This window comes from Nilaparvata lugens, chromosome 3 (genome assembly GCF_014356525.2).
Source record: "Nilaparvata lugens isolate BPH chromosome 3, ASM1435652v1, whole genome shotgun sequence".
Lineage (NCBI taxonomy): Eukaryota > Metazoa > Arthropoda > Insecta > Hemiptera > Delphacidae > Nilaparvata > Nilaparvata lugens.
In genome coordinates, this window is record NC_052506.1 from 58,442,814 (window position 1) to 58,467,325 (window position 24,512).

The following is a 24,512-nucleotide window of genomic DNA, read 5'->3' on the forward strand; positions in this document are numbered from 1 at the left end:
AAAGGCAAAGGTGTCGATCAGGATTGCAACAATTACAAGGGTGTAAAGATGATGTCTCACACAATGGAGGCTTGGGAAAGAGTGATTGAGAGAGAAGACTAAGACAGGAGACGGTGATTAGTGAGAAGAAGGTTGGCTTTATGCCTGGGAGAGGAACCACAGATGCGATATTTGCGCTTAGGCAGCTGGTGGAGAAGGCAAGAGAGACACGATCTAAGCTGCACTTGGCTTTTGTGGACTTGGAGAAGGCCTATGATAGGGTACCCAGGCAGGAGCTGTGGCGAAGTATGAGGGAAAGGTTTGTGCCTGAAAAGTATATTCTTCTGGTGAAGGAAATGTACAGAGGAGCCATCACACAAGTGAGAACCAGTGTGGGAAGAACTGATGAGTTCCAAGTGCGAGTCGGTCCGCACCAGTCGCCCTCCGCACTCAGTCCATACTTGTTTGACCTAATTATTGATGTCATAGGATCTGAGGCTAAGAGGCCAGCGCCATGGTGCATGCTGTTTTCGGATGACATTGTGCTCTGTGAAGTGACTGGAAACACCGACTGGAAGCCGGACAAAGACAGAGTACATGACATTGGGGAACGATGACGAACTGGCCGTGGAACTAGATGGAAGCCAACTCAAATCATCTGTGAGCTTCAAGTACCTGGGTTCAAGTTTACAAAGGGACGGTGGGCTGTATGCAGAAATACAGCATAGACTCAATTGTGGATGGTTCAACTGGAGAAGAATGAGTGGTGTGCTCTGTGATATGAGAGTGAACTGTAAGATGAAAGGTAAGGTGTACAGATCGGTAATGAGATATGTTGTATGGCGCGGAAACCTGGCCTGTTTCAAAGAGGTAAGAGAAGAAAATGGAAGTGGCGGAGATGAGAATGCTGAGATGGATGTGTGAGGTCATTATTGGGGATTCGTAATGAGGTGATTAGAGGAACAGTTGGGGTGGGACCAATAGGAGATGCAGGAGGCCAGGATGAGGTGGTTTGGACATGATTGTGCAGAGACGAGAGGAGGATTATGTGGGACGAGGGTGCAGGATTTGGATCTGGGTGGCAGGAGATGGCGGGGAAGGCCAAGGATGAGGTGGAGAGACAGAGTGGAGGCTGATCTGCGGGAGAGGGGTTGGAGACACGGGGAGTAGATGCAAAGGATTTTGTGGCGAAGACGACTGAAGGAGGGAAATGCCGACCCCATATGATTGGGATAAGGCGTAGCCAAAGAAGAAGAAGAAGAAGACAATTGCATAGTTTCTTCATTCGCCCGATATCTTTCTCACGTCAAGCACTGGACTATCTTTGTAGCGATTCTCGTAATTCAAGTAGTTCAAGATTTGGAATTTTCAAATCCAATCACTTCTTAAGCTGCGTACAGACTTATGCGCCACAAACACAGTAGCGTGTGTTTGTGTCGCTCAAGTCTGTATATAGATCAACATATAGGAATGCCATAAATTATGTCACTCTAATGAAAACAGAATAGAACTCAAAATTCAAGTTTTGGTACCAATAAATTTGAAATAGAATTACCAATACTACACCGAGGAATTGAACACTTCTTTATAATTGAAAAATATTACCAATGTAATTTTACTTTGGACGATACCATTCCAGCTTTTGATTTCAACAATAAATGATAAAGAATGGCATTGAGCCTGAGGGCTTTCTGCTTTACAGGCAGGCAGCTTATAATAGTATACAGATTATTAGTATTAAAATAAAAATATATTGTGTTTCAAGTTATATTTCAGCTCGGTTGACTGTGCTGGCAAGTGACACTCATTTCACGATTGTTGGTAAGTGACTCATAACTATTAGGCCTACTCTACTTCCAGTTTGAACTCTCCGACCATAGGCGCCAACTACTAGGGGTGCGCGGGGCTTCAGCCCCCCTAAAGTTGTCAAGATAGAGGCTCAGCCCCCCCCCTTCAATAAAGCCCCAATCAATTTTCAATATAAATATAATATTTTGAATATAAATATCATTTCCCACGTATAGACATGATTAAGATATGAGAATTATTCTATTTCGGTCTAGTTTTCTAAAATTTGAGAAACAAATAATGTACAGAACTTTTCAACATTTATATCTGTACCCTTACAAGTTCGAATCTACTCTCCTCAGAATAGCAAACTCCTCTTGATGATTCATGAATTGAAAAATCACTTCTCGGTAGTTCGGAAATCACCTTAATCTGTGGGTCCACTCATCTCTCATCATAATCCGCCTCATTACCAACACTCAAGCCTAGAGCTTATGGCTTAGAGCGTAGGCTGTTTTCCCCTTCCACAGCGGCGTCAAATTGAATCACTAATATATAACTATATATATAGTGACTCTGTGAACAGTACACCTCTTCCACAAGTATCTGGTGTCACCTGTTCACCGACTTCTCCAGACATCTCCATAATGCATGCAATGATCAATCCACTTGTCAGCTGATTGATTATGAATAATTCTATAGTCTGATTAATCGTATCTTCAGAGTAGGTGATATATGTAGTGATATCGGAGTATGGAGGAAATTCATTTTCCTTTCAAATTATCCTCAAAATGCAAAATTTCGAGAAACCTTGTGCATACATCGACGCGCAGTTGAAAAAGGAATATTCCTGCCAAATCTAGAATTTTATCAACGGGTTTGGCCGTAAATGCTTACATACAGACGAAAGAAATCAGAGTTAAAACATAGACCTCACTGCGTTCGGTCAACAATATACATCAATGGATTTGTAATGAGAGTAGCTACATCAATTATTTGGCTCATTTTTCTTTAAAATTACTTGCCTCGAAGTTAATCGAAGAAAACAAAAAAATCAAATCGCAAAACCCCTAAATTTTTACTTATATATTATTTTATCAAGAAAACTGTTAGTTTTATTAAACAAATGAATAGAAATAATATTGTAGTCCATAATGTAACGAATCGAATGACAACTGATAGAACTCTTTCCGATGAATTGTTACAGAGATAATTGATTTCCCGTGATTACATGTACTTTTCAACTTTGAGGGTGGCTGGAGGGGAAAGCTCCAGGGGGATTTCTTGGGACTTTTGAAGAATGACCCTCTGGGAGGGTTCTATCGATGGTGAGAGATTCAGCTTTTATTCAATTTTCGGACCGAAACTGCTTTTTTGGACCTTCATTGACTGGGCTAGGATGAACCTAGCCCTGGGCAAGGATGAGCCTTGAGGCATTTCATGAGAGCTACTCAGTTCCCCCATATTTTTTTTTCTTGCGACCAAACTCATTTTGGGTTCAATCGCTAATTCAAACTCTAACAATCACTTTAAGGAGAAGAAGAAATCGAGCGAGAAGTGAAGCTTCTATGATTTACTTCTACATCTACATTTCAATAGATCTATATTATACAAATTAAAATTTGTTATATTACTTACTTTGATTTTGTTGAGACATTCTTCGCTCTTGTATCATGGCAACATCTTCTCTTGTCATTGTTCTGAAAAATATAATTTCCGATAAATAGTCAAGCGAACAACATAAAAGAAAAGTCTAGAGTCTAGATACAATGAAGCTATTGTAGGAATTATTTCAATAAGTGATGAGTACAATTTTGTATACCGGTAGTTTTTAATATTTTCAGTCTTTTATCAAAAGTTTCATTTTCATTTTTTTAAATATTGGTTAAGTTATAGATTTTAAATTTGAATATTTCAAGTGACATTGATGATGATGTACTATTGAAAACACTGAACAATAAACTGATGATGTAAAATACCCATATATATGTGTTAACTTTCTAGGATACGTCTTCAATCTACTCTATTCACTTCATCTATAAGCTATGGTCCACAGATCCAGTGAAAGTAATCATACTGACAATCAACAAGCGAATTACAAATACTTCTGTTACATTCTTCCAAGGCAATCATAACAAGCAAGCAGCTGGATGGTGATTCCATGGAGTTAACATAAATACATAAATATTCTTTTGTTCCACATTATATTTGACAGTGTCTTTAAAAATTCTCATTGAATTTCACAAACGTAATACAAATGACAATCGAATCATTATGGATTACTTGCACTTTTTTGTTATCTGTAAGAGATGATTTATAATTTAGACATTATTTATGGTTTAATCATTCAAACGAAAAGGTGGCAAAGCGAAGTCTTTCAAGAAGCTTTATAATGGAACATGGTCTACCAGTAGCCTGCTATGAAGCCTAAGTTGTAGCTTAAAAAGAAACTACTACCCCTTAGATGAGATGGAATCATAGAAAAAATATTTATATTGTTGAGAGTAAAAGGATTTTAGTGAAGGGTGTTGTCGGGAGTTTACCTGCTATGTGGTGATGTGTTGACTTCTATCCTCTGGGGTCCACCGGGCGAAACCTGGTGGTAGATTCCCGTAGTAGAGACAGCACGCTGAGAGGCCATTCCAGTGCTAGTAACATACATCAACAGTGTTGCAGTCTACTCACATCTACCATCTAACATTCATCTACATTCACTCATCGGTGATGAGTCACATCAGTAACATTAAGAAGCATGAAATCAATAGCATTTCGAAAAATCGTGAAGCTTAGAGGCAGAGGACAACAGTATGACATACGATATCGCTGAAGCAGTGAGTTCAAACAATATTTTAATTCGTGATTTAACATCAACACAAATAATATCTATCAGAACAGACTACTTACTCATATTTCAGCCATTTCATGGATAGGATATTTTAATAAATCAACAATCAGGCTCTTGCAAAGAAAACCTCACAGCAGAATAGCCGGGGATAATATTGATAAAGAAGGTTTTCAATACATTGATATTCAAACTGATACATACAAAAATAGCCAATGGTAAACTAAAACACATTCCTGCAACATACTATTTATATAGCCTATTTAAAAAAAAGACCAATCATGACCAGTCTGTTAGAAATGCATTCTTGTAATATTCATACAACAGAAAAAAGGCACTGTTAGAAACCAGCTATTTACAGAGTGGTTCAGAGCCGTTACAGTACTTTGCTCATCTAAAAGCGGTATTCCAAGAAAGATAGTGAACAAATTAAAAAGATAAATTGGAAAACTTTTTAAATAAGTTAGTAAATAATAAGATGGTCAATGAATAACAGTTTGAAGAAATCAAAAATAAGTTAAATAGCTGATAACAGTTCAAGTAAATCATAAATAGGAATGTAAATAGCTGATTATTTGATAATAAATATTAGTTCAGGATTCTATATTCATCTCAAACATATGTAGAGAAACGAGATGAATTCTGCACAGCTAAAATTAGTTCTATACCAAGGAAAACCATAGGCCTATAATGAAGAGTGAATATAAAAAATCGAGAAAGCCGAAATGAGTTTCTAATAAATGGCCAAGCAATCTTCCTCGATCTCTGGAGTACTTATAGTCACATGAAGAACTTCATCCTCTTTATTATTGAATCTCTACAAATATGAAAGACAACAATTTTTTTTTTCAGCAATGAACAACCCTTTAGAAGTCAACTACCTGTATCTATTATTCACCTATCAAGAGGATCAGAACTGAGTATCCAGTTTTCAAGTATTCATAAAGATTTACCAATCTTTTTTCTTGACCGATTACAAAAATGTAAATAAATATCATATTACTTCAAGGAGCAGCGAGCTTACACAACATGAATATCATGATTTTCTACTATTTTAATGAATTGCCTTCTTTTGCATTGCTATGTATTTAAAAATTATTATTCTAACTCAATGTGATTATCAACTACATGAACATGCACAATTTGCTACTGCTACTGCAGCTTGAATGCCTAGTATCATAGAATAATATATCACTTTATGAGAGTATAAGACAGAAAAAGAATCAACTATTGATGAATAGTGAATGAATAATTCATGTAACTGAAGATATACAAAATGTATAATAGAGATCTAACAAAAATGTAAGAAAGAAGGCAATAAAGGGATTTAACAGATTTATGATACATTACTTTCTTGAAAAATCCAGGGTGATTCTCGAAGAGTACATTATGCAAAGAACCACAATGCTGCAAACGCACAATGCTAAAATTCTAAATTAATAAATTTATCACGATATTGAGAGTTTAATGATTCATACAACGATGCTTCAAACTTGAAGAACACTATCTGAATGAGAACGAATCCTAGCTACTGAATAATAAAATAAAATTTCCAATACTTCGACAAAAATAACGAACAATAAAAAACCAATAGTCCTTGTAAGCATCAACTGAACCTCATTTCTATATTCGATAGTAACTAAGAACACCGTTGGCACGCACAAGCAACTAAGCAATACTGAATTAATGGCTGGGTCGAGTTTCATTAGATGATTAGGAACGCACAATGTACACTGGCATGACATATGAATTGTCCAAGTAGGTTTATCTCAACAAATGCAAACAGTTGCAACTAAATAAACACATTTGATTGGATGTGAATGAGTAGTTTCAAGATTTATCTATGAGTCATAGAGATAAAGTATCAATTAATTTTCCAAAAATTGACTAATAATTCATCTTTTTACGATTGTTTTTCTCATCACTGGTTAAAATTTGCAAACTGTACAGAAAATTTTCAAAAAGTGAAAATGTCTGAATAGTTGTTGAAATTTTCGGATAAAAAAAGAATGAAATGGGATCAAGATTCAAGCTGATTGGTGCATATACAGCTTACACAATGTAAATGTTATATGTTAGAACATACTATACATGAATATATTCAGTTAATTTTTATTAAAATGGATTTATCATGTTTTTGCCAAGAATAGGCTTGATCGAGGGTGATGAGAAGAAGGTTGATGATAATTATGAGGAACGAGAGAAAATATAGCTTTTGGTGTACCCGAGCCACTGAGAAACAATTTTTAAAGCATATATTATTATTTGAATCATTTTTGATCATAGTATAGATAGGACAACTCTTAGAATGTTTTCAATAGCTCCTGCTTGCCTCTGATAATAATTAGAAATAACTGACTCCAAGCTGGTAACTAACAAGTTAATTTTCTCTGCGATCTCTATTTTCTTGGTCAATTGTGATTATAATCAAGGGTCTTTCTTAAATAATGCGTATTTTTCCCTTCGAATTAGCCACGTTTATTGGGCTGAAATAAATTGAAAATACATCGGTGGAAATGAATTTATGGTCCTATTCATTCAAGGGAATAAATTGAGTTATCAAGATACCATGCTTCAATTAATGAGCTTCAAACATAATATTTATTAATTGAATAAAAACACAAATATGTTATCAAATTCTACACAGTTCTGTGTAGACAACATATTTGTGTTTTTATTCAATTATGGAACGGTTCTACAATATTGACAATGACTCAGTCGAATTTTTATAATATTTATTGGTGACAGATACTAGGGAATATATTCAGGTCACACCTTATTAATTCCAGATCGTGATGTGCTCTTGATAAGATGGGATGAAATGTATGTGCTTAGCAAGGTATGAACCGAAGACTAATCCTGTTATGAAATCAGATTATCAAGACTGATAGCGCCTGAGCTGACTGAGCTATCGCAGTACTCATTAAAAAAAGTAAATGTGGAATGTGATATAATTTTGATTGAATAACATTAAACATAATTTTGAAATTTATATGCTAAATTATTATTAGTTTAATGTTATATTATTATTTATCCTTCGAGACAATGAAGCTTGATTTGATTTGATGAAGCTTGTTTCTTTCGATGAAACTATGGAACAGATTCGAAAAATTATTATCCATTCTATAACTTTTGCTTTCTTGTATTATATGATTTAATGATTTGAACATATTTGTTTGAGTTGACTAGAAACTCGTACAGCTTGTATAATCATTGTGAAATGTGATATTTTACCAATGCAGGGTCGGTTAAATAACGAGACAGAATTGAGAATTTTTGTTTCTACATAAAAAAATACATCGACATGCAGTAGGCGTAAATGTGAAACATACTCAACAGTTAATTTGAAATAGGTGAAACATTACAAAGGAAAAGTAATCACTTCGGTAGAAGTTTCAAAAAATGAAGTTTCACTAATGTCCAGTAAAAATCGAGTGAAATGTAACTATCACCATTCAAAAACAATAAGATTTGAAAGCATCGCATCGGGTCGACAATCAAAGTTCACTACAAACAGTAAGAATGTGTTAGTGAAGGTGAATATAGAGTTGAATTTGGAAATAGAAACTGCTCACCTGTAGCCCATGTCATCTTCGTATTGGCCATTTGCTTGTTGGTAAACTTGTTGCTGGGTAACTGTGGGTGCTGGTGCGCTAGTTTGAGCCGGCCTGTTCGTCATACCTAGCACCTGAATAAACAACTTTCAATATGAAATCTTTCAACGACCAAAAATATGAAATTTACGATCTATACAGAGTAAGGCAAGAGTCTAGTAACCGTTCGTAATTATTTATCAGTTCTCAATTATTGAGTCATTAATAATGATGTAAGTTAATAAAAGGAAATTTATCCCTTTTGTATAATTTCCAAGGACTGGAAACTGGAATGTATTATGCAACTGAAAAATATGTTAGTATTATTCCTTTGAGTTCTTGAAAATATAAGCATAATGCATTAGGCCATGAATAAATTTATTCAACATTCAACATAACTTATTCAACATTATACTATTTTTCTGTTATGTTGACCACCAACAAAAGGATAGTGGCCCAAGGCGACAGACTGACTTGCCGATCTGTAAGGCCAGTTCCGAGTACAAAATTGCAATAAATAGGATGAATTAAACTATGATTTCTAAAATATTTCATAAAAAACAAGGTCCAACGAAGCTGTTGACAATTGTTATTTCTCTTGGTTTGTCTATTTTGACTGGACTACAGCTTTTTAAAACATTCTTATATGTTGCAGTTGTGTTTATTCTAGCCATAGAAAGTTTTAGAATGAATTCATTTAGAGATCGATTTTTTTTTATTTATTCTCAACCGTCTTCAATCGGATATAGCCGAACTTGTTCGTGACTAATCATTGTCCGGTAAGATCATTAGTTTGAAATTTGAAGTGATGCTATAAAAAATAATTAAATCATTTAGATAGAAATCTTACATTTTTGAAAAGAAATGCAATATTTTCCACAAATTAAATGATGACGCAAACAACTAATGCTCTCCCTTAGGTAGGAAGGTTGAGTGAAAAATATTTTCAATTTATAAAAAATTTGTATCAAAATAATAGGGACGTGGATAAGCACTTGAAAATAGTTTATCAACAAACATATTATGAAAGGATTTGTTACTATGAAGGCTACAACCATTCATTTTAGTTCAAAGTGCATAATCAATAGTGACAAAATGAATCAATCTTGTAAAATTTGGACAATTCTGTAGCAAAAAGATAACACCAATGTCCGTCTAAATCATATTTCTATTATTCACGCTGAAAATTTATTAAAGTATGCTAATAAAATACTAGACTGACCTGTGTAGGGTGAAGCACAAAGCACCGCTAGCTTTATATATATGCAAAGATATAATTCACATTAATTTCATCTAATACCTTGCTCTACATGGACAGAATAACCTATTATAAGAAGAATGGAGATTTTAATACAAAGGGTTTGCTTCTAAAGCACATAGAAATTCATGAATTATTGAAAAACATTGGATTTTTAGGAAAACCAAATTTTAAATTATCAGGAAAAGTAATATAAGTTGTTATAAATGAATATTGGGGTTTCAACTCTTCATGATTTTTGTTGCATTAAACTAAGAATTATATGTCTAGTGAAAAGCAAAGTTCAAACAGTTTTGTTTGTTTGCTTCAGTTAGCATGTGGTAGGTGAGAGCAATATTTACGCCGCAATTCACTCGAATTGGTTGTAATTGTCTTTTTAGTGAATTATTTTATTCACTCAGGATTTTTTTTTCATAAAACTCACTTGTAGGTTATCACACTCCAAAGGTTATCATAACTCCGAAGTTGAGCGCTGGATTTGCCGTAAAGGCCTCAATGACAAGAGGCTTCCTATGCATAGCCTCCAAGATCTCCTGATCTAATGTAATACAATAATTTCTTAATTTGTGGCTACAGCAAAGGATTTTGTGAACGGGTCTCCGTAAAAACTGATCTCGCCGAGTTCTGAAGCTATTACTGAATATACACTTATAAATAATTGTAATGAATTCGACTATAAGCTTGTTAATGAGTGCCATGAGACAAATGGTAACCGTATTGAACATTTATAAGGTTATTGATGAAACTGAGTGATTTTTTCCATTTTAAAAATAAATTATGGCAGTTTTTCAATTTTCAATTTTTTTCAATTCTTTATTGCCAGAATTTAACAATGCAACCAATCAAGGTTAATAAATCAACACTTAATGTTAATGTGACACAAAATATTGAACTATTATAAAGAGTTGAGCCCCCAACATTAAACCCTGTATAATAGTAAACGTGGAAATGTCAACTTACTTCCAATGCATGGAGCATTGCGCGCGCAAATCCATCCGCATCTTCCTTACTACTAAAGTTGAGACCATAGACTTGTTTGTTATCTCTCCATTGGTGAAAAGTTTGTGTTGCTTGATTGTACTTGAGCCCTTTTATAATTACACAATTGATGACCACCTAAAAAACAGAAAAAAACATTTAGTGGGAACGTTAAGATGCAATAGCCATTTACAGACAGTCACTACGTTGAAGACGACTTTGAACGACCTTTTTAAACACACAATCAAGAAAAATAATGAAGAATGTTGCAGGCCTGTTGAAAAGGTCTGATTTTCAAATGAAATTTCACAATCCTACAAGCAATTTCTAAGTGCAATTTGAGTGTAAGAGTATGAGATAAAACGGAGTTTTTAGTGCTGAAGTTAACAGACAGGTTAATATTATCTAGAGGAGAAACGTTTGTTTAGCCTATTGAATTATGAAATACAGTAGTAGCAAACTTGGCTTAAATGACAAGGAAACGTGAATGTTACACTCAAGGCACGGAAACGTGAAAATTACGAATGAAATATTCTAATAAAAAGTAAACTAAGAGAGTTGAACTCCAAGAATAAATTCAAAAGAAAGTATCTTTTTGTCACACTATGTTCAAGTTTTTCGATGTCCGATCTCTAATTTTTAGGAATTGTTCCAATTGAAGAAAAATATTTTATAAACGTTTGGTTGCGATAAAAGTTGACAAAGATTGGACATATTTCTGCAACTTACTATCAATTTTGATTAGAATTCAGCTAAGAAAACAATCAACTTTTTAAATTCGAAATGAAATATTTGACCAAACATACTATGATGGTGACTTAAATTCCAAATAAGTCGGGTCTACTTAATAGATTGATTGTGACCTCAAAAAAGTTCAGAAAAATTAATTTACAATCAATTCTCAAACAAAAGCTTTAATGATATCTAAATACAATTACCTCGTGATCCTGGAGTTTTCTGCCAACAACCCTGAAGGTGTTGTTTGTCTGGTGTTGGAATATGTGCACCTTTGAGAGACCAGACGAAGTTCCGCTTGGAATCCATTTTTTGTTAGCATCATCGTAGACCATTACAGATGCTCTAGCTGATGCTATACTAAGTTCACTGCAAATAAAGATAAACAATAAATTAGTTTTTGAATTTGTTAAAATAAGGTCTCTATACATAATAAAATTTCGTGGTTTATAAGTGAGCAGAAAGCACACATTTAAGAAAACCACGTAATCGAGTAGGCCTGAATACGAATGCGAGTTTTTTTAATTATTCATTATCACATCAAAACAGTATCTGACACAGTGATGTGAGCTTCAATAGAAATTGGTATAAAAAGGGTTAAAAAAGTGATTTGACAATAAAAATGCTCCTTATTCCCCATATAGGCCTACCATAATTTTATAATTAAAACGACATGAATTGAAAAATGTTCACTTGGCAATCAAATTTTTTGTTCAAACTGATGAATTCACTGAATGAATAGGAAATATTTTCCTTTTTCAATAAAGCAAAAGTACAAACAGTTGTAAATGAATGAAATTCAATTTGTCAGAAATTTTTTGATGACTTTTTTCCACTATTCTTCTGAATTTTCATCTTATTACAAATACTTCATTTATGACATCACAAACACAAATGCATTAATATTTCACAATTAACTACTGTATATATCTACTGAATAGAAAATCGCCTTATAGACTATAGCCGACTATTCTGATAGCTAGGACACAATTTAATATTATCATTACAAAGTAGTTATTCCAACGAAGTTTCTAGTACATGCACAAAAGTGGAGTATAAAGGCACAACAAATGTAACACAACTCCATCATATCCGTATGTGTAGTTATGAATTTAAAAGCACAGTTTTCAATCTACGCGTACTAATGACATGCGGGTTCAATGATGCCTTTTTACCATTTGAAAGAACATTATATCTCTTCAGACTATGGGAAGCCAACAAAGTTTACTTGGTTAGATATAGGGATACCTCGGGCGCAGCATGACATGTGTTGCTCGGAACGCATCAGCGAAGAGCATGCTTTGTCCAGTTTTTGGAGTGTCATACATCCGAAATAGACAGCTTGGTGTGTTGTGTAGAACTCATTTTTTCGTCATATCTTGGTTTGAGTTTAGACATAGTGCGGTATAGGTATAGTATGGTCTTCACCATCACGGTCATCTGCCGTGAGTGACACAGCCGCACAGTGACTTGCGTTCACGACTTGGTAATTTGAAGGAGAGCGTCTTATCCATTTGGGAAGCTACAATTGTCACCCAACAGAGAAGCGTCTTAGTCACGTTCCGATCAACCAGTGGGCGTGATCACGTGATTTGCTTCCTACCGGAACTACTTGTCGCATGAACTGTTTTTAATTCAGCTCCAAGTGAATGTGTTTGACTCAAAAGTCCAGGAGAATCAAATACTCGGAACAATCCACCAATGAAATGAAGCAAGTAATAATGGAAGATTGTAATAGCCTGATTGCTACCAAATTACTTATGTAATAAATTATATTTTAGCTTTTATATGAACGGATTGAAAATATATGGTAAATAAATTTCTTTGACAAAAAAGTATTGGAATAGCTTTGATGAAAAATAATTGAACTCTTTATTCACCTAATACATAAGTATTCCCTCTCATAAGTAGGTAGAGAAATAAAGGTTTAGAATAGAAAGATATACAGCATAATTCGACATCATTATCATGGAAAATATTCTCTACTAGCTCAACCTTTTCAAATAATAACAAATCAAATTTGACAACTTTGTTATTTATCGACAATTGAATTATTCACTCATTTATTATTTGATTAATGATAATAGAATGATTGTTTGTCTGGATGAAGAATAATTCATCAAAGATCAGTAATAAATTATCTATAATTTGATATCTAATAACTTATCTATAATAATTTATCTAAGACAATATTCGGTCGGACAAATCAATTATTGTTGTCTTCCTCAAAGAGGAAGATGTTACAATTTCATGAGGAAGTTTCCAATAGGTCGTAAAGCTTGTAGGTTGGATTGAAACGTAGTGGAGCGGTGTGGGATAAAAGACAGGAAATTCAAGTGAAATTAACCAATTAGTCCAATTACTAAACGTTGAATGGCGTTCCTTGGCAATGAATTGAGGTAGGCTATATTGCAGTGCAAGATTCAGATGAAATGAAAAAATAAGACAACGGGTCTGTCTATACATCTAATCTGGAAACAAGCCTACCTATTATGAGTTTCAATTGAGCAATAGGCCTACAGAATAGAAGCATTATACACTTTCTCTAAGAAAATTATAAAATGCATGACTCATCATATAAACAACTACCCTTTCACATAAATGTGAACAAGAAATGAGCAAGAAAAGCAGTTGAATAGAGAAGAGTTTGACAATGCAAATCGCTTTGCTCTTAGCTCAAACGCGTATACCAGCCAATAGAAACAATCAATTTTGCTCAGTAGCTTTTAGTGGAAGTCATCACAACAATAATGGAAAATCATTCAAAATACTTTATAGCTTCATGTCTGTTAAAGTATACAAAAGACTCAAATGCTATCATACAAAAGATAAAAATTGAGTTTCATAAGAACCCAACGAAGAAAAAAAGATCACCGTTGTTAAAATTATGGATTCGAGTAATAATTGAGAAGAGATGAAGCTCAGTAATCATGGAATTGAGGCTTTCAATAGCGGTTTATTACACATCTAACTCAAGTGGATCATTTTGGTACATGAGGCAAAGGAAAGACATCGCCTTTCATTCCAGTGATGTAAGCAATTTATAAAAGGCATAAATTAACGAATGTAACATGGAACGTCTACAACAAAACGGGTAAGTGAGAAGTGAGAAGGGTGGCCGTAGCCTTTCTTCTACTCGGTCACACTCCACTCACACAGTTTCGAGGCACTTGACACACTCAATGACGTCAGATAACTGTTTTGTGATTCATAAGAGACACAGTCAGTGTGCCTTCTCTCGACGATATTAAGTTATTCCTTCGTGCTTTACTTGAAAGCTCTCTATGAGACCGTATCCACTTAATCGACCCATTTAGTAAGCACAGTGCTGGGGAATCAATCAGACAAACTGGATCTTCAATATTACAGTCACCGCTTGTCTATTAGATGTAATGTTTTTGGGATATTCGAAGGAATTATATTCCTTTTATTTTTTTACAGCTTCACCTATGGATTTTCGTAGCTGGTTGGAGTAATCCAGTAGATTTCTTTGTTTCGAGATAAGGAGAGGAGTAGTTTACAGTCATCTTTTTTAGGTGTAATATGAAATGAGTTTGCTGAGATCACCCTCAGCTCACATAAGCTCCAGGCTTGTGCGAGGATAATCAGACGGATGATGATGATAGATAAGTACCTACAGATTTTGGTGGCTTCCAAACCACTAGGAAGCGAGTTATAAACACATAAATATTATTTAGAGGAGTCTACTATTAATGTAGTCAGCCTTACAACGAGAGTAACAGGTGCCTGTAACTTATCTTATCGATAACGTATCAGTGCGACCACGGAGTCTACCGGTTCTTATTTTTATACAAAAATATAGATGAAATATTTTCAACCCAGCTGTATGCAATATTATTGGTTACATTGCACATACAAGTGAAACAAATCTCTATTATCGGGAATAGCTTGGACCAATGTATCTAGAATACATTGCAGAGTAATGAATTGTAGGAAAATTTACTTGGCCCAACGTAAATTTGGCTTCTGCCAAAAATCATGGAACATTTAAATTTGATTTCTGCCGTAAATCAGAGACCATTTGAATTAGATATCTACCATAAATCATGGAGAATGATTGACATTTCAATTCCGCAAGCAGTTGAATCATAGCTAATTGGCATTCCTCAACTGATTGACAGACTAGTCGAAGCAAAAGCCTATATTAATTATGAGTTTGCCTAGGGAAATGATTCGCATCTCATTGTGTACATTCAATCTAATTTTCTCATTCTCTGTCACCACATCTCTCACTCTCTAGCTCCTCCGCGAACTCTGAAGGTCGTCAGCTGTTGCTTGTGAACCGGTTCTTGACCACCGCCGCCTCAGGATAAAAATAAAATCTCACCCCGTCGTCTGAACATTCGCTCATGGCTCATGAGTCTCATGACTGAATGACGGGAATAAAAAAGTACAGTAATAAGATACGGTATACAAAAGGCTACAAACAAGCTTATTAATTAATTCAATTGTAACTACACTTGCAAAAATTGCACGAGCAAAAATGAGGAAAAAGACCTGCAAAAACCTAAAGCGGACCATTCACTATCCGATTTATTGTCCAACAATGATGATCCACTAGTCGCTTTCACCACTCACGCTCAGACTGGTTGGGTGCTAGGAGCTTTGGGACCAATACTTTTTGGGACTAAAGGGGACATAAGAGAGAATTGATCTTCGCAGGTAGAATCAGGTGCCTTCAACAGGTGCTTGGATATTGTTCTTCAACACAAAGGCATTGAACACATAGAATTAGTGGGTCAGTTGCAGGCCTATTCAACTATAAATATGGAGAAAATATGAATTTCTAGTTTTCTTTAGATCAAGAAACTATAGATCTAATATAACATGTTGGAGAAGAGACCTTCTGAAGATGTCGGTAGTAAAAATAAATTGTTCCTCTACTCAGTACACACAACTACTGTATTTCTAAAAATGAATCGATGTATGGTTTTCATTCAGTGACAGAAGCGTGTAAACCTATCGAAATGGCCGACTATTGTTTGTTAATCACCTCGCAGGTAGAAACCCCAGACTTGGTCCCAAAATTCCTCTTTTTCCTAGTTGGTCCGGCAATTCCTGGTCCCAAAGTTCCGGTCACCGACTGGTTGTCAACGAGTTAGTCCAATATCCCCACTCACGTTCCAACACGACTCGACTGGGCGGCTGGCATTGGGAAGTTGGATTAATCGGTCTTCACTCAACTCGACTCGAAAAACAAACTCACCCTGCATTCGACCCAACATCAACAACCCCATTCACAGTCAGACTTCGAATCCACCATTGAATATTGGACCTCAAGTTGAACAAGAAATCGAATGGCTCGCTTATCAAGGGAGAGGTTAAGAGTATAGAGCAAGTGAAGAGAGAAATAATCAATTGCTTACTTATAGTGTATCAACTATCTACTAAAATCTAAAATCATCTATTGAATCGCTTGAGAACAAGTCACACACACACACACACACACACACACACACACACACACACACACACACACACACACACACGTATATGTTCGACAGGACACGTGTGTGTGTGTGTGTGTGTGTGTGTGTGTGTGTGTGTGTGTGTGTGTGTGTGTGTGTGTGTGTGTGTGTGTTGTGTGTGTGTGTGTGTGTGTGTTGTGTGTGTGTGTGTGTGTGTGTGTGTGTGTGTGTGTGTGGTGTGGTGTGTGTGTTGTGTGTGTGGTGTGTGTGTGTGTGTTGTGTGTGTGGTGTGTGTGTGTGTGTGTGTGTGGTGTGTGTGTGGTGTGTGTGTGGTGTGTGTGGTGTGTGTGTGTGTGTGTGGTGTGTGTGTGGTGTGTGTGTGTGTGTGTGGTGTGTGTGTTGTGTGGTGTGTGTGTGTGTGTGTGTGTGTGGTGGTGTGTGTGTGTGTGGTGTGTGTGTGTGTGTGTTGTGTGTGTGTGTGTGTGTGGAAACATACACTTTTTGTTATCTTATTCAGGATTCATGGTACAGGAAATAATGCAAGTTATTGAAAAAGTCATATCATTGTAGAATGTTAAAATATTGATTGAAACTTGTGAATATTGTCAGAGAGAAATCAGGTGATTTCACCCTAGGATCACCACTTGATGCTTGGTGTTTGTGAATTTCCTCATTTTGAAGGTGTTCATTCCAGATATTAGCAGTTTTGAACACCTTATCATGGAACTCACCTTTTCGAATTTATACTCATTCAAAAGTTTATGAAATGGAGAAGTTTTTGAATTATTGAAACCACTATAATCACCCGGAGAAAAAACTGTTTGAAATTTTACTTTAAATTTGAAGAATAGCATTTTTTCAAGTTTAAGCCCTAATAAAAAACTACAAAATAATCTTACAACAAATAAAATTACATTAATCTTGTTTGAAATGTTTTTCTCTTTTCAACAATACCCTTGAAATTGAAATTCGAAGTAGTTATCGAATTATTGAGTATTTAATGACTAGAAGTAGGCATATTATGAAAATATCGAAAAATCGATACATCTCGAAAACTAAGGTCGATCAAAATGTCGAGTAGAATCTATGGTTAACGGCTGTTACAACCTTAGTGGGACACTCTGTATATATATAGTATATATATTATCAAATAGTAAGTAGTAAGCGTAGGCCCTATAATTTATCTATTCAAACGTATAATTATTTCCAACAACATAACTTGCAAAGAAAGTGTCCGGTTGGAGTCTTAAAGCTACAATGTTACAAATCTCCAACTGATACGTCACATTTGTCAATGACTTCTGTCGTTTGTCGACCTGAGAAGAATAAGGTTGAGACCTTAATGATATGTAGTGTGTAGATTGTCATGATTAATTCTTTACAATGAAAAGTGAGAATTTTTATTCACAATTTATTGTTTCATAAGAAAATTACTGAAGAATAAGATCTCACCGCCGTTACCACCATATTGAATACATTAGAATATATGGAGTTGTCTTTGGTTACAATCAACTATTATAACCATTATGATAATATTATTATCGAATAAGAATAATATTGCTTCTTCAAAGGAAATTGAGAATCAAGGTATTCAAAGTTATTTGATGAAATTTGTTTTGGAGTGTACAAAGACATCTGACACTTGATTATTTGCGTTGATGATCCAGACGTTGATGATTTGATCAGCCCCTAATTTTATTGCTCACTGCACAACAGACGTCGCATAACCTACTCGGAGAACGATCAATAAATCAAATCAAACGTACAGATCAACTATCAAAGTGACTAAACTATTATACTATGTCAGACCATGGACTCAGTTGTTGTTTGCATTAGTACATTAGTGAGCGATTGGATCATCAAAAATTGTGACTTACTGGTAAGTTGCTGACGGGTGAGTGATCGTGTGAATGACCTTTAGTAGGATAATTTTCAACATTCATTTGGTAAAATTTCCCATGCAATAAATGAAGACTATTCCCATTTCATCCCATTTAATCTTTCCACTTAATCTTTCCTTTGAATTTAACATATTAGATTGGAATTGAATTTTCATATGGGGAATTGGGAACAATTATTATATTAATAGCTTTTTAACAGTTTCCCAATAGTGCACCACAGATTAAAAAATTCTGAAAATGGAGTAGAAAAATACGGGTGAACTTATTCTTCTCTATCTCTATCTTTGAAAGGGGATTTCCAGTTTGATTGATGATAGGGAGATCACAATAGCCCAAGTTGATAGCTCAACGGATGAAAGCCGGAAATGGGAAAGAAGGCCCATATGAGTTTCAGATTTATAATTTTCGAACAAAACCGGAAGGAAGTTCAGAAATACTAGATAACTACCTAAACTCTTTAGAGAAACGGTCTCTGATAGTACGAGAAATTTTCGAAAAATTGGAAGATAAATGAGCTAAATGATAGGCACCACAATGAATAGGCATAAAACGATCGTGGTAAATAATGACAATTTCATGAATCAATATCAAGGTAAGAACAAAAAATAAACATAGATGATAAATCGCATAATAAATAGAAATAAGCATATAAATATGATGAGACAGATCTGTTATTGTTATAACTCACATTTGGAAGAACTTTTCTTATGTCAAAAATTGAACATCGAAACTATTCTAAATAATCCTAGACTTTACCCAACCAGTTAGACTTTTCAAGAATTAGATGTTCTCACAAGTAGACAATTATAATATATTCTGAGTGTAGTAAAATATTAAGCATAAAACTGATTTCCTTTCTACAAATAGCACTGCCAACAGCTTATACAACCAAAGACCTACAGCAAATAAATATTTAATTTACAATACAAACATAGAAACCATCAGAAGACAACTTATATAAATAAGCAGTAAAATCATTAATACAATCCCCAAACAGTATATTGAATGTGCGAGAATAACTAAAAAACTAAAACAGGATATCAACACCTGGATTAAATGCAATTACTTCTTCTACCTATGAGATGTTTCACAAAGTGTACTTCTGACTTGTGTGCTTGTTATTCTGCAATCCTTTGTGATTCATCTAGTTTTTTATAAACACCTGGTCCTATCGGTTTCTTTTTCCATCATTTCCCTTATTATTCTTCCCCCATCCCAAATTCTAATATCTACCGTCTATTTTTCATTTTTCCTGATACCTTTTTCACCTTCTCAAGGATTGAAGGTTTTCCTAGTACATGGATGGGAGAACGAAGTTTTGTCAAGCTGTCAGAAGGGTAAATCAGTGAGGTACGAAGAGAGCGCGCACTGAAATGATGCGCGCTCTCTTCGTACCTCTACGATTCGAGTTTGGCAAGGGTTGACAAAGGTTCAAAATTCAGGCTGAGTATATAATAGCTTGAAACGTAAGTCTCCACATTAGAACGAGCGTTAGCAAAGTTCTCACTTTTGACTTACTGAAGGCGTTTTCTGCCTGTTTAAGCTCCAATAAACTACACTTGTACAAAAATCATAGTGCTTAAATAATTCCATTCAGTTTTTTTGAATGCACATGCACATTGTGGATTGCAGTATTGCACACCAATAACTTCAAAACAATACTGTGGAAATGCTTGAAAGTTGCAATAATTTCAACAACATAGAAGTCTAAATTACTTCTTTAATTGAAGAAGACGCGCGTCATTCCAGTTCGCTCCTTCTTCGCACCTTGGTAGTTGGCGCGCCTTTTTCTACCTGTTCTCTACCATAGAAGTCTAAATTACTTCTATGTTGTTGAAATTATTGCAGCTTAGAAGTAATTTAGCAGAATGGTAGACCTACTCCAGTCAAAAAATAAAATTAGCACTTACAATTAAACAAAAAAAAAAAAAAAATATTAACAGTTAACATAAATCGAAGTTCACTGGAATTCATATCAATAAATTCGGCTTGAATCAGATCACTTCAACACAACTGGAGAACACTAAAAGATATCTACTGACAATATTAATATTTTTCAATATTCACTATCCTCAACACGTCGATTTTTGTTGAAGGGGTTTATTGAATAAAACTAGATAATAAGTAGTAGCATGTATATTTATATATGTATATTATTCATAATTTCACGAAAGCAGGTAGAGAACAGGTAGAAAAAGGCGCGGCAACTACCAAGGTGCGAAGAAGGAGCGCACTGGAATGACGCGCGTCTTCTTCATACTCTCACGAAAATGATTTATGACCAACCTTCAGCCAGGTAGGATGCGCGTCCTCTTCGTACTTTCTACATGGATATCCATAGTTGGAAAAATCCTTCAATCTTCCACCCTTTTTTTTGGATCACTTTTTTTTTCATTTTGTTTTAATGTGTATTGTTATTGTTTGCATGTATTCTTTTTGTTAATATCTGAATCAAAATTGTATGTGTGTGTAAAAATAAAAATTGAATTGAAAAATAATAGATTATTTTCGAATGCTAATGTCACGCTGAATTTGTATAGATTGAAAATTCCAGATGGAAAAATCAAGATTCGTGGTATTAAAAAGTTTTAAAATTGAGAATAAGAATTTTCTTTGAAGAGAGCCTTCAAGGATCCATAAGTTCTCTTACGTTAATAGATTCAAGTTGTATGTGAAAGTCACATCAATAGAAATTCTATAAACAAAATAAGATTGTGTATAATACCTTCAACTGAATCAAATCAAATCTTTATTATTGTCATAAACAAACATTGGTTGCATGGACAAAGTCAATTGAACATAATTATACATATAGTACATATAAAAATAAAATATACATAAATTCACACAGCCACATAATCTGAAAACAGACCAGAGTTAAAGCAATTGAGAACAATAATATTATGGATAGGCATTGCAGTTCAACATTTACAACCGAGTAAAATGCTCTCTTCTTCAACCATTTCGTTACTATAGACTTGAATCTTCTAATGTTCATATTTCTAACTTCAGATGATAGAACATTGATAATTTTTACACCTAAATAGCTGTACATTCTCTGCGTCCTAGCAAGCCTGACCCGACTCGAATCTATCCGACCACCAGATCTCGTGTTATAATATTCATGAATTTCTCTTCTTAAATTGAAAAAACTAAGGTTTTCTTTCACAAACATCAAACATTCCAAAATGAAAATACAAGGAAGAGTCATCACACCACTAGCTGAAAACACAGGTTTACAAGATTCCCTCATGCCCAAATATCATGCTCACAAGAAATATAAACAAGCCAATCAATCAACTATAGTGAAAACAGTACACTGAAGAAATGCAGAGAATCATGACCAAAGCTTTATTGAAGCCAGCAAAATTTATACAAAAATACATAATAGAATTAAGAGCAGATCAAAAGAGGATGAAGGTTTTGTACTCAATTAGAGATTACAAGAAATTTCACTTGGAGCATAAAGTAAAGAAATATTTTATTTAAGATTATTTCTGTCATCTCTGCTAAAAGTCTCTCTGTGTTCTGTCCCCACTTTGAGTAATGGAATAAACGTTTCAATATCATAAATTAAATGTGAACGTTTGCACGAATTGTTGAACAAGCGTGGCGATTTCTTACTTTTGAATTGAGGCTTGTAGATTTGTGGGTTTGTTCGACGATAACTTTTGAATGCTTCCATCAATCAACTTCAAATTAGCAACGAGATTGACTCACTCCTTTGTTCTTTTTGAAGATCTATCAGGATAACATTGAACGTGCATAAGAAAAAAATGTAGTAATTTAAGAATTACGAGTCACAATTCAGCTATCAGCTGGATTATAGATTGCATGCAATCAATTAAAAATCACAAATGGGCTGTCATTAAATTGGATAATCAATTGCATGCAATTAATTAAAAATCGCGAATCAGAAGGTTGATGATTTCTACTGCTTTCAATAGAACGAACACCTGACAAAATATTAGTGCCATTTTGAGCGAGTTTTTCAGCCCGGGGTCTAATAATTAATTAACAAGATAAAATTTACATCACATGCATTTAGCCAAGTAGAAGTCATGCAGCTTAAAAAAAGATTCTGTTACACTGCTAGTGATTAACAGATAATGTGCAAGTGGATAAGACATGACGCACAACATGAAGCTAGGCAAAAGTATGGTACCTTTTGCGAGCGTCTTGTGTGAGAGTGCCAGAAGGCTGCAACTGGTCAGCAGAACAACTGCAACCAAACATGTCGGTTGGTACGGAACCAGCACACACAATGATTCACCAAGCCAAAAAGCACATTCGACAAATGCAAGCACATCCAATATAAACAACATACTGTTGAAACACATAGAAATACGTGGAGCTGATGTTAAAAAAAATCGCAATGAATTATTTACAATTTTAGGAAATGAAATCGTGATTATCCATTTACAGAAATGTGTGATCTGAATAGAAAGTGAATGGAGGAAGAGATTCCTATGACAAAAATCTTTGATTTCATTTAACATTGATAATAATATAATACATGAATAAAACGTGAACCAAAATTTCTCAACCACAACATAATTTTCATGTAATCTTTTAACTAATTCAGGGAGTTTTCAAATGTTTACGAAACATTGGTTTCACGAATAATCAATGATTTTGATCAATTGAGTATTTTTAATTTTACACATTTCAGTCTCAAGTTGAGATTAGAGCATTAAGTGAGTTTGTATGTGTGGATTAAAGGCTCAAGTTTTTTTATGGATAAAATGAGACAAAAATATCAGGCTTTTCAAGAGTACTGTAATAATGAATCATGCATGCTAAAAATATTACTCATAAACGATAAATTGGAAAATTTTAGGATGTAATAAATTGTAGTGAACAGTGTCACTGTTCAATTGTAGACAATTACAAGAAAATCATAATTTAGAACACTGATAAAATGTGAATTTGATTGAACATTATGTACATTGAATTATATGAAATTAAATTGGTTAGTGCCTCATAACCAATATACATTGAATAGTAACTGTATTTGATTGAATTGTCTATCAAGTTCAGCTACTGTATCAAGTTAGAGCCAAAGAAGAAAGCGAAAGATCACACATTCTTCAATACCTATTCTCCATCATCATTCACCAACAAGGAAAGCATTACTTTCTGACGGGGTGAATCACAAAGAAAACAATTTCAAACTATCAACAAACACAGCACAAGGAAAAATCCTCTCTGAGGTTGTGAATGATTATTTGAATCTTTTTGTGTAGTTGAGAAGTTGATATTGTGGTAATTATTCATATTAAATAAAAATACTAGGAAATTGTCAAAAACCCCAGATTTATTGGTATTTAGAAAGACCGGTTTCGGTTGTTACACCATTGTTAATCTCTGATAAATTAAAACTGAATACAAGAGCAGCAGTATTTAGTTTTAGTTTATCAGAGATTGACAATGGTGTAACAACCGAAACCGATCTTTCTAACTACCACTAAATCGGTGGTTTTTGACAATTTCCTAGTATTTTTATTAAAAATTATTTGAATATTTAAATAGCTCACAACTTAATTGCAAAACTCACATATTTATAAATAGAACTCGAGATATTCAAGCAACATAGATTATTTGCATAGCATGACTGTTAGGGAGGGATCATGATTCAAATTATTTTTATGATATAAATCGACAATTAACAAGAAGTTGAACAATTGAAGAATAAGAGTAATAACAAGAAATTGAACAATTGAAGAATAAGAGTAATAATAGCAAAATATCAGAATCCAACAAGTTGATTTATTGATTGGGAGTTTATTGTTTGATGATCAAATCACTGTTCAATTGATTTGTTTTCTACTATTGTTATTGTAAATGTATCTTGAGGGTAAATGCATGAAATTTTGAGAGATTTCATGATTGATAAAGCAGTCACGTTAAATAATATGGATTGAGAAGTTCCAGCCAATGAAACAACCACCCAGGAGATTGAAAAATTTTCAAGCTATAAAATCAACATGAGTAAAGAGAGAAGTTCAA

The 24,512-nt window shown here is 34.3% G+C and overlaps 1 protein-coding gene across 9 annotated transcripts in view; it reads right to left on the reverse strand.

Moving 5' to 3' along the window:
- The window catches only part of LOC111053962 (protein enabled), an 84,456-nt gene that overhangs the window by 15,871 nt on the left and 44,073 nt on the right, over window positions 1–24,512 (reverse strand). For 3 of the 9 annotated variants that reach the window (XM_039424147.1, XM_039424146.1, XM_039424145.1), the window contains 6 exons: window positions 22,669–22,725; window positions 11,377–11,542; window positions 10,421–10,576; window positions 8,185–8,297; window positions 4,311–4,415; window positions 3,406–3,467 (listed from right to left, as the gene is read on the reverse strand). In XM_039424147.1, coding sequence (XP_039280081.1) covers window positions 3,406–3,467; window positions 4,311–4,415; window positions 8,185–8,297; window positions 10,421–10,576; window positions 11,377–11,542; window positions 22,669–22,725 — 659 coding nt within the window. The remainder of the gene's footprint in view (window positions 1–3,405; window positions 3,468–4,310; window positions 4,416–8,184; window positions 8,298–10,420; window positions 10,577–11,376; window positions 11,543–22,668; window positions 22,726–24,512) is intronic. The other 6 variants (XM_039424150.1, XM_039424149.1, XM_039424148.1 and 3 more) reach the window with 3 other exon arrangements.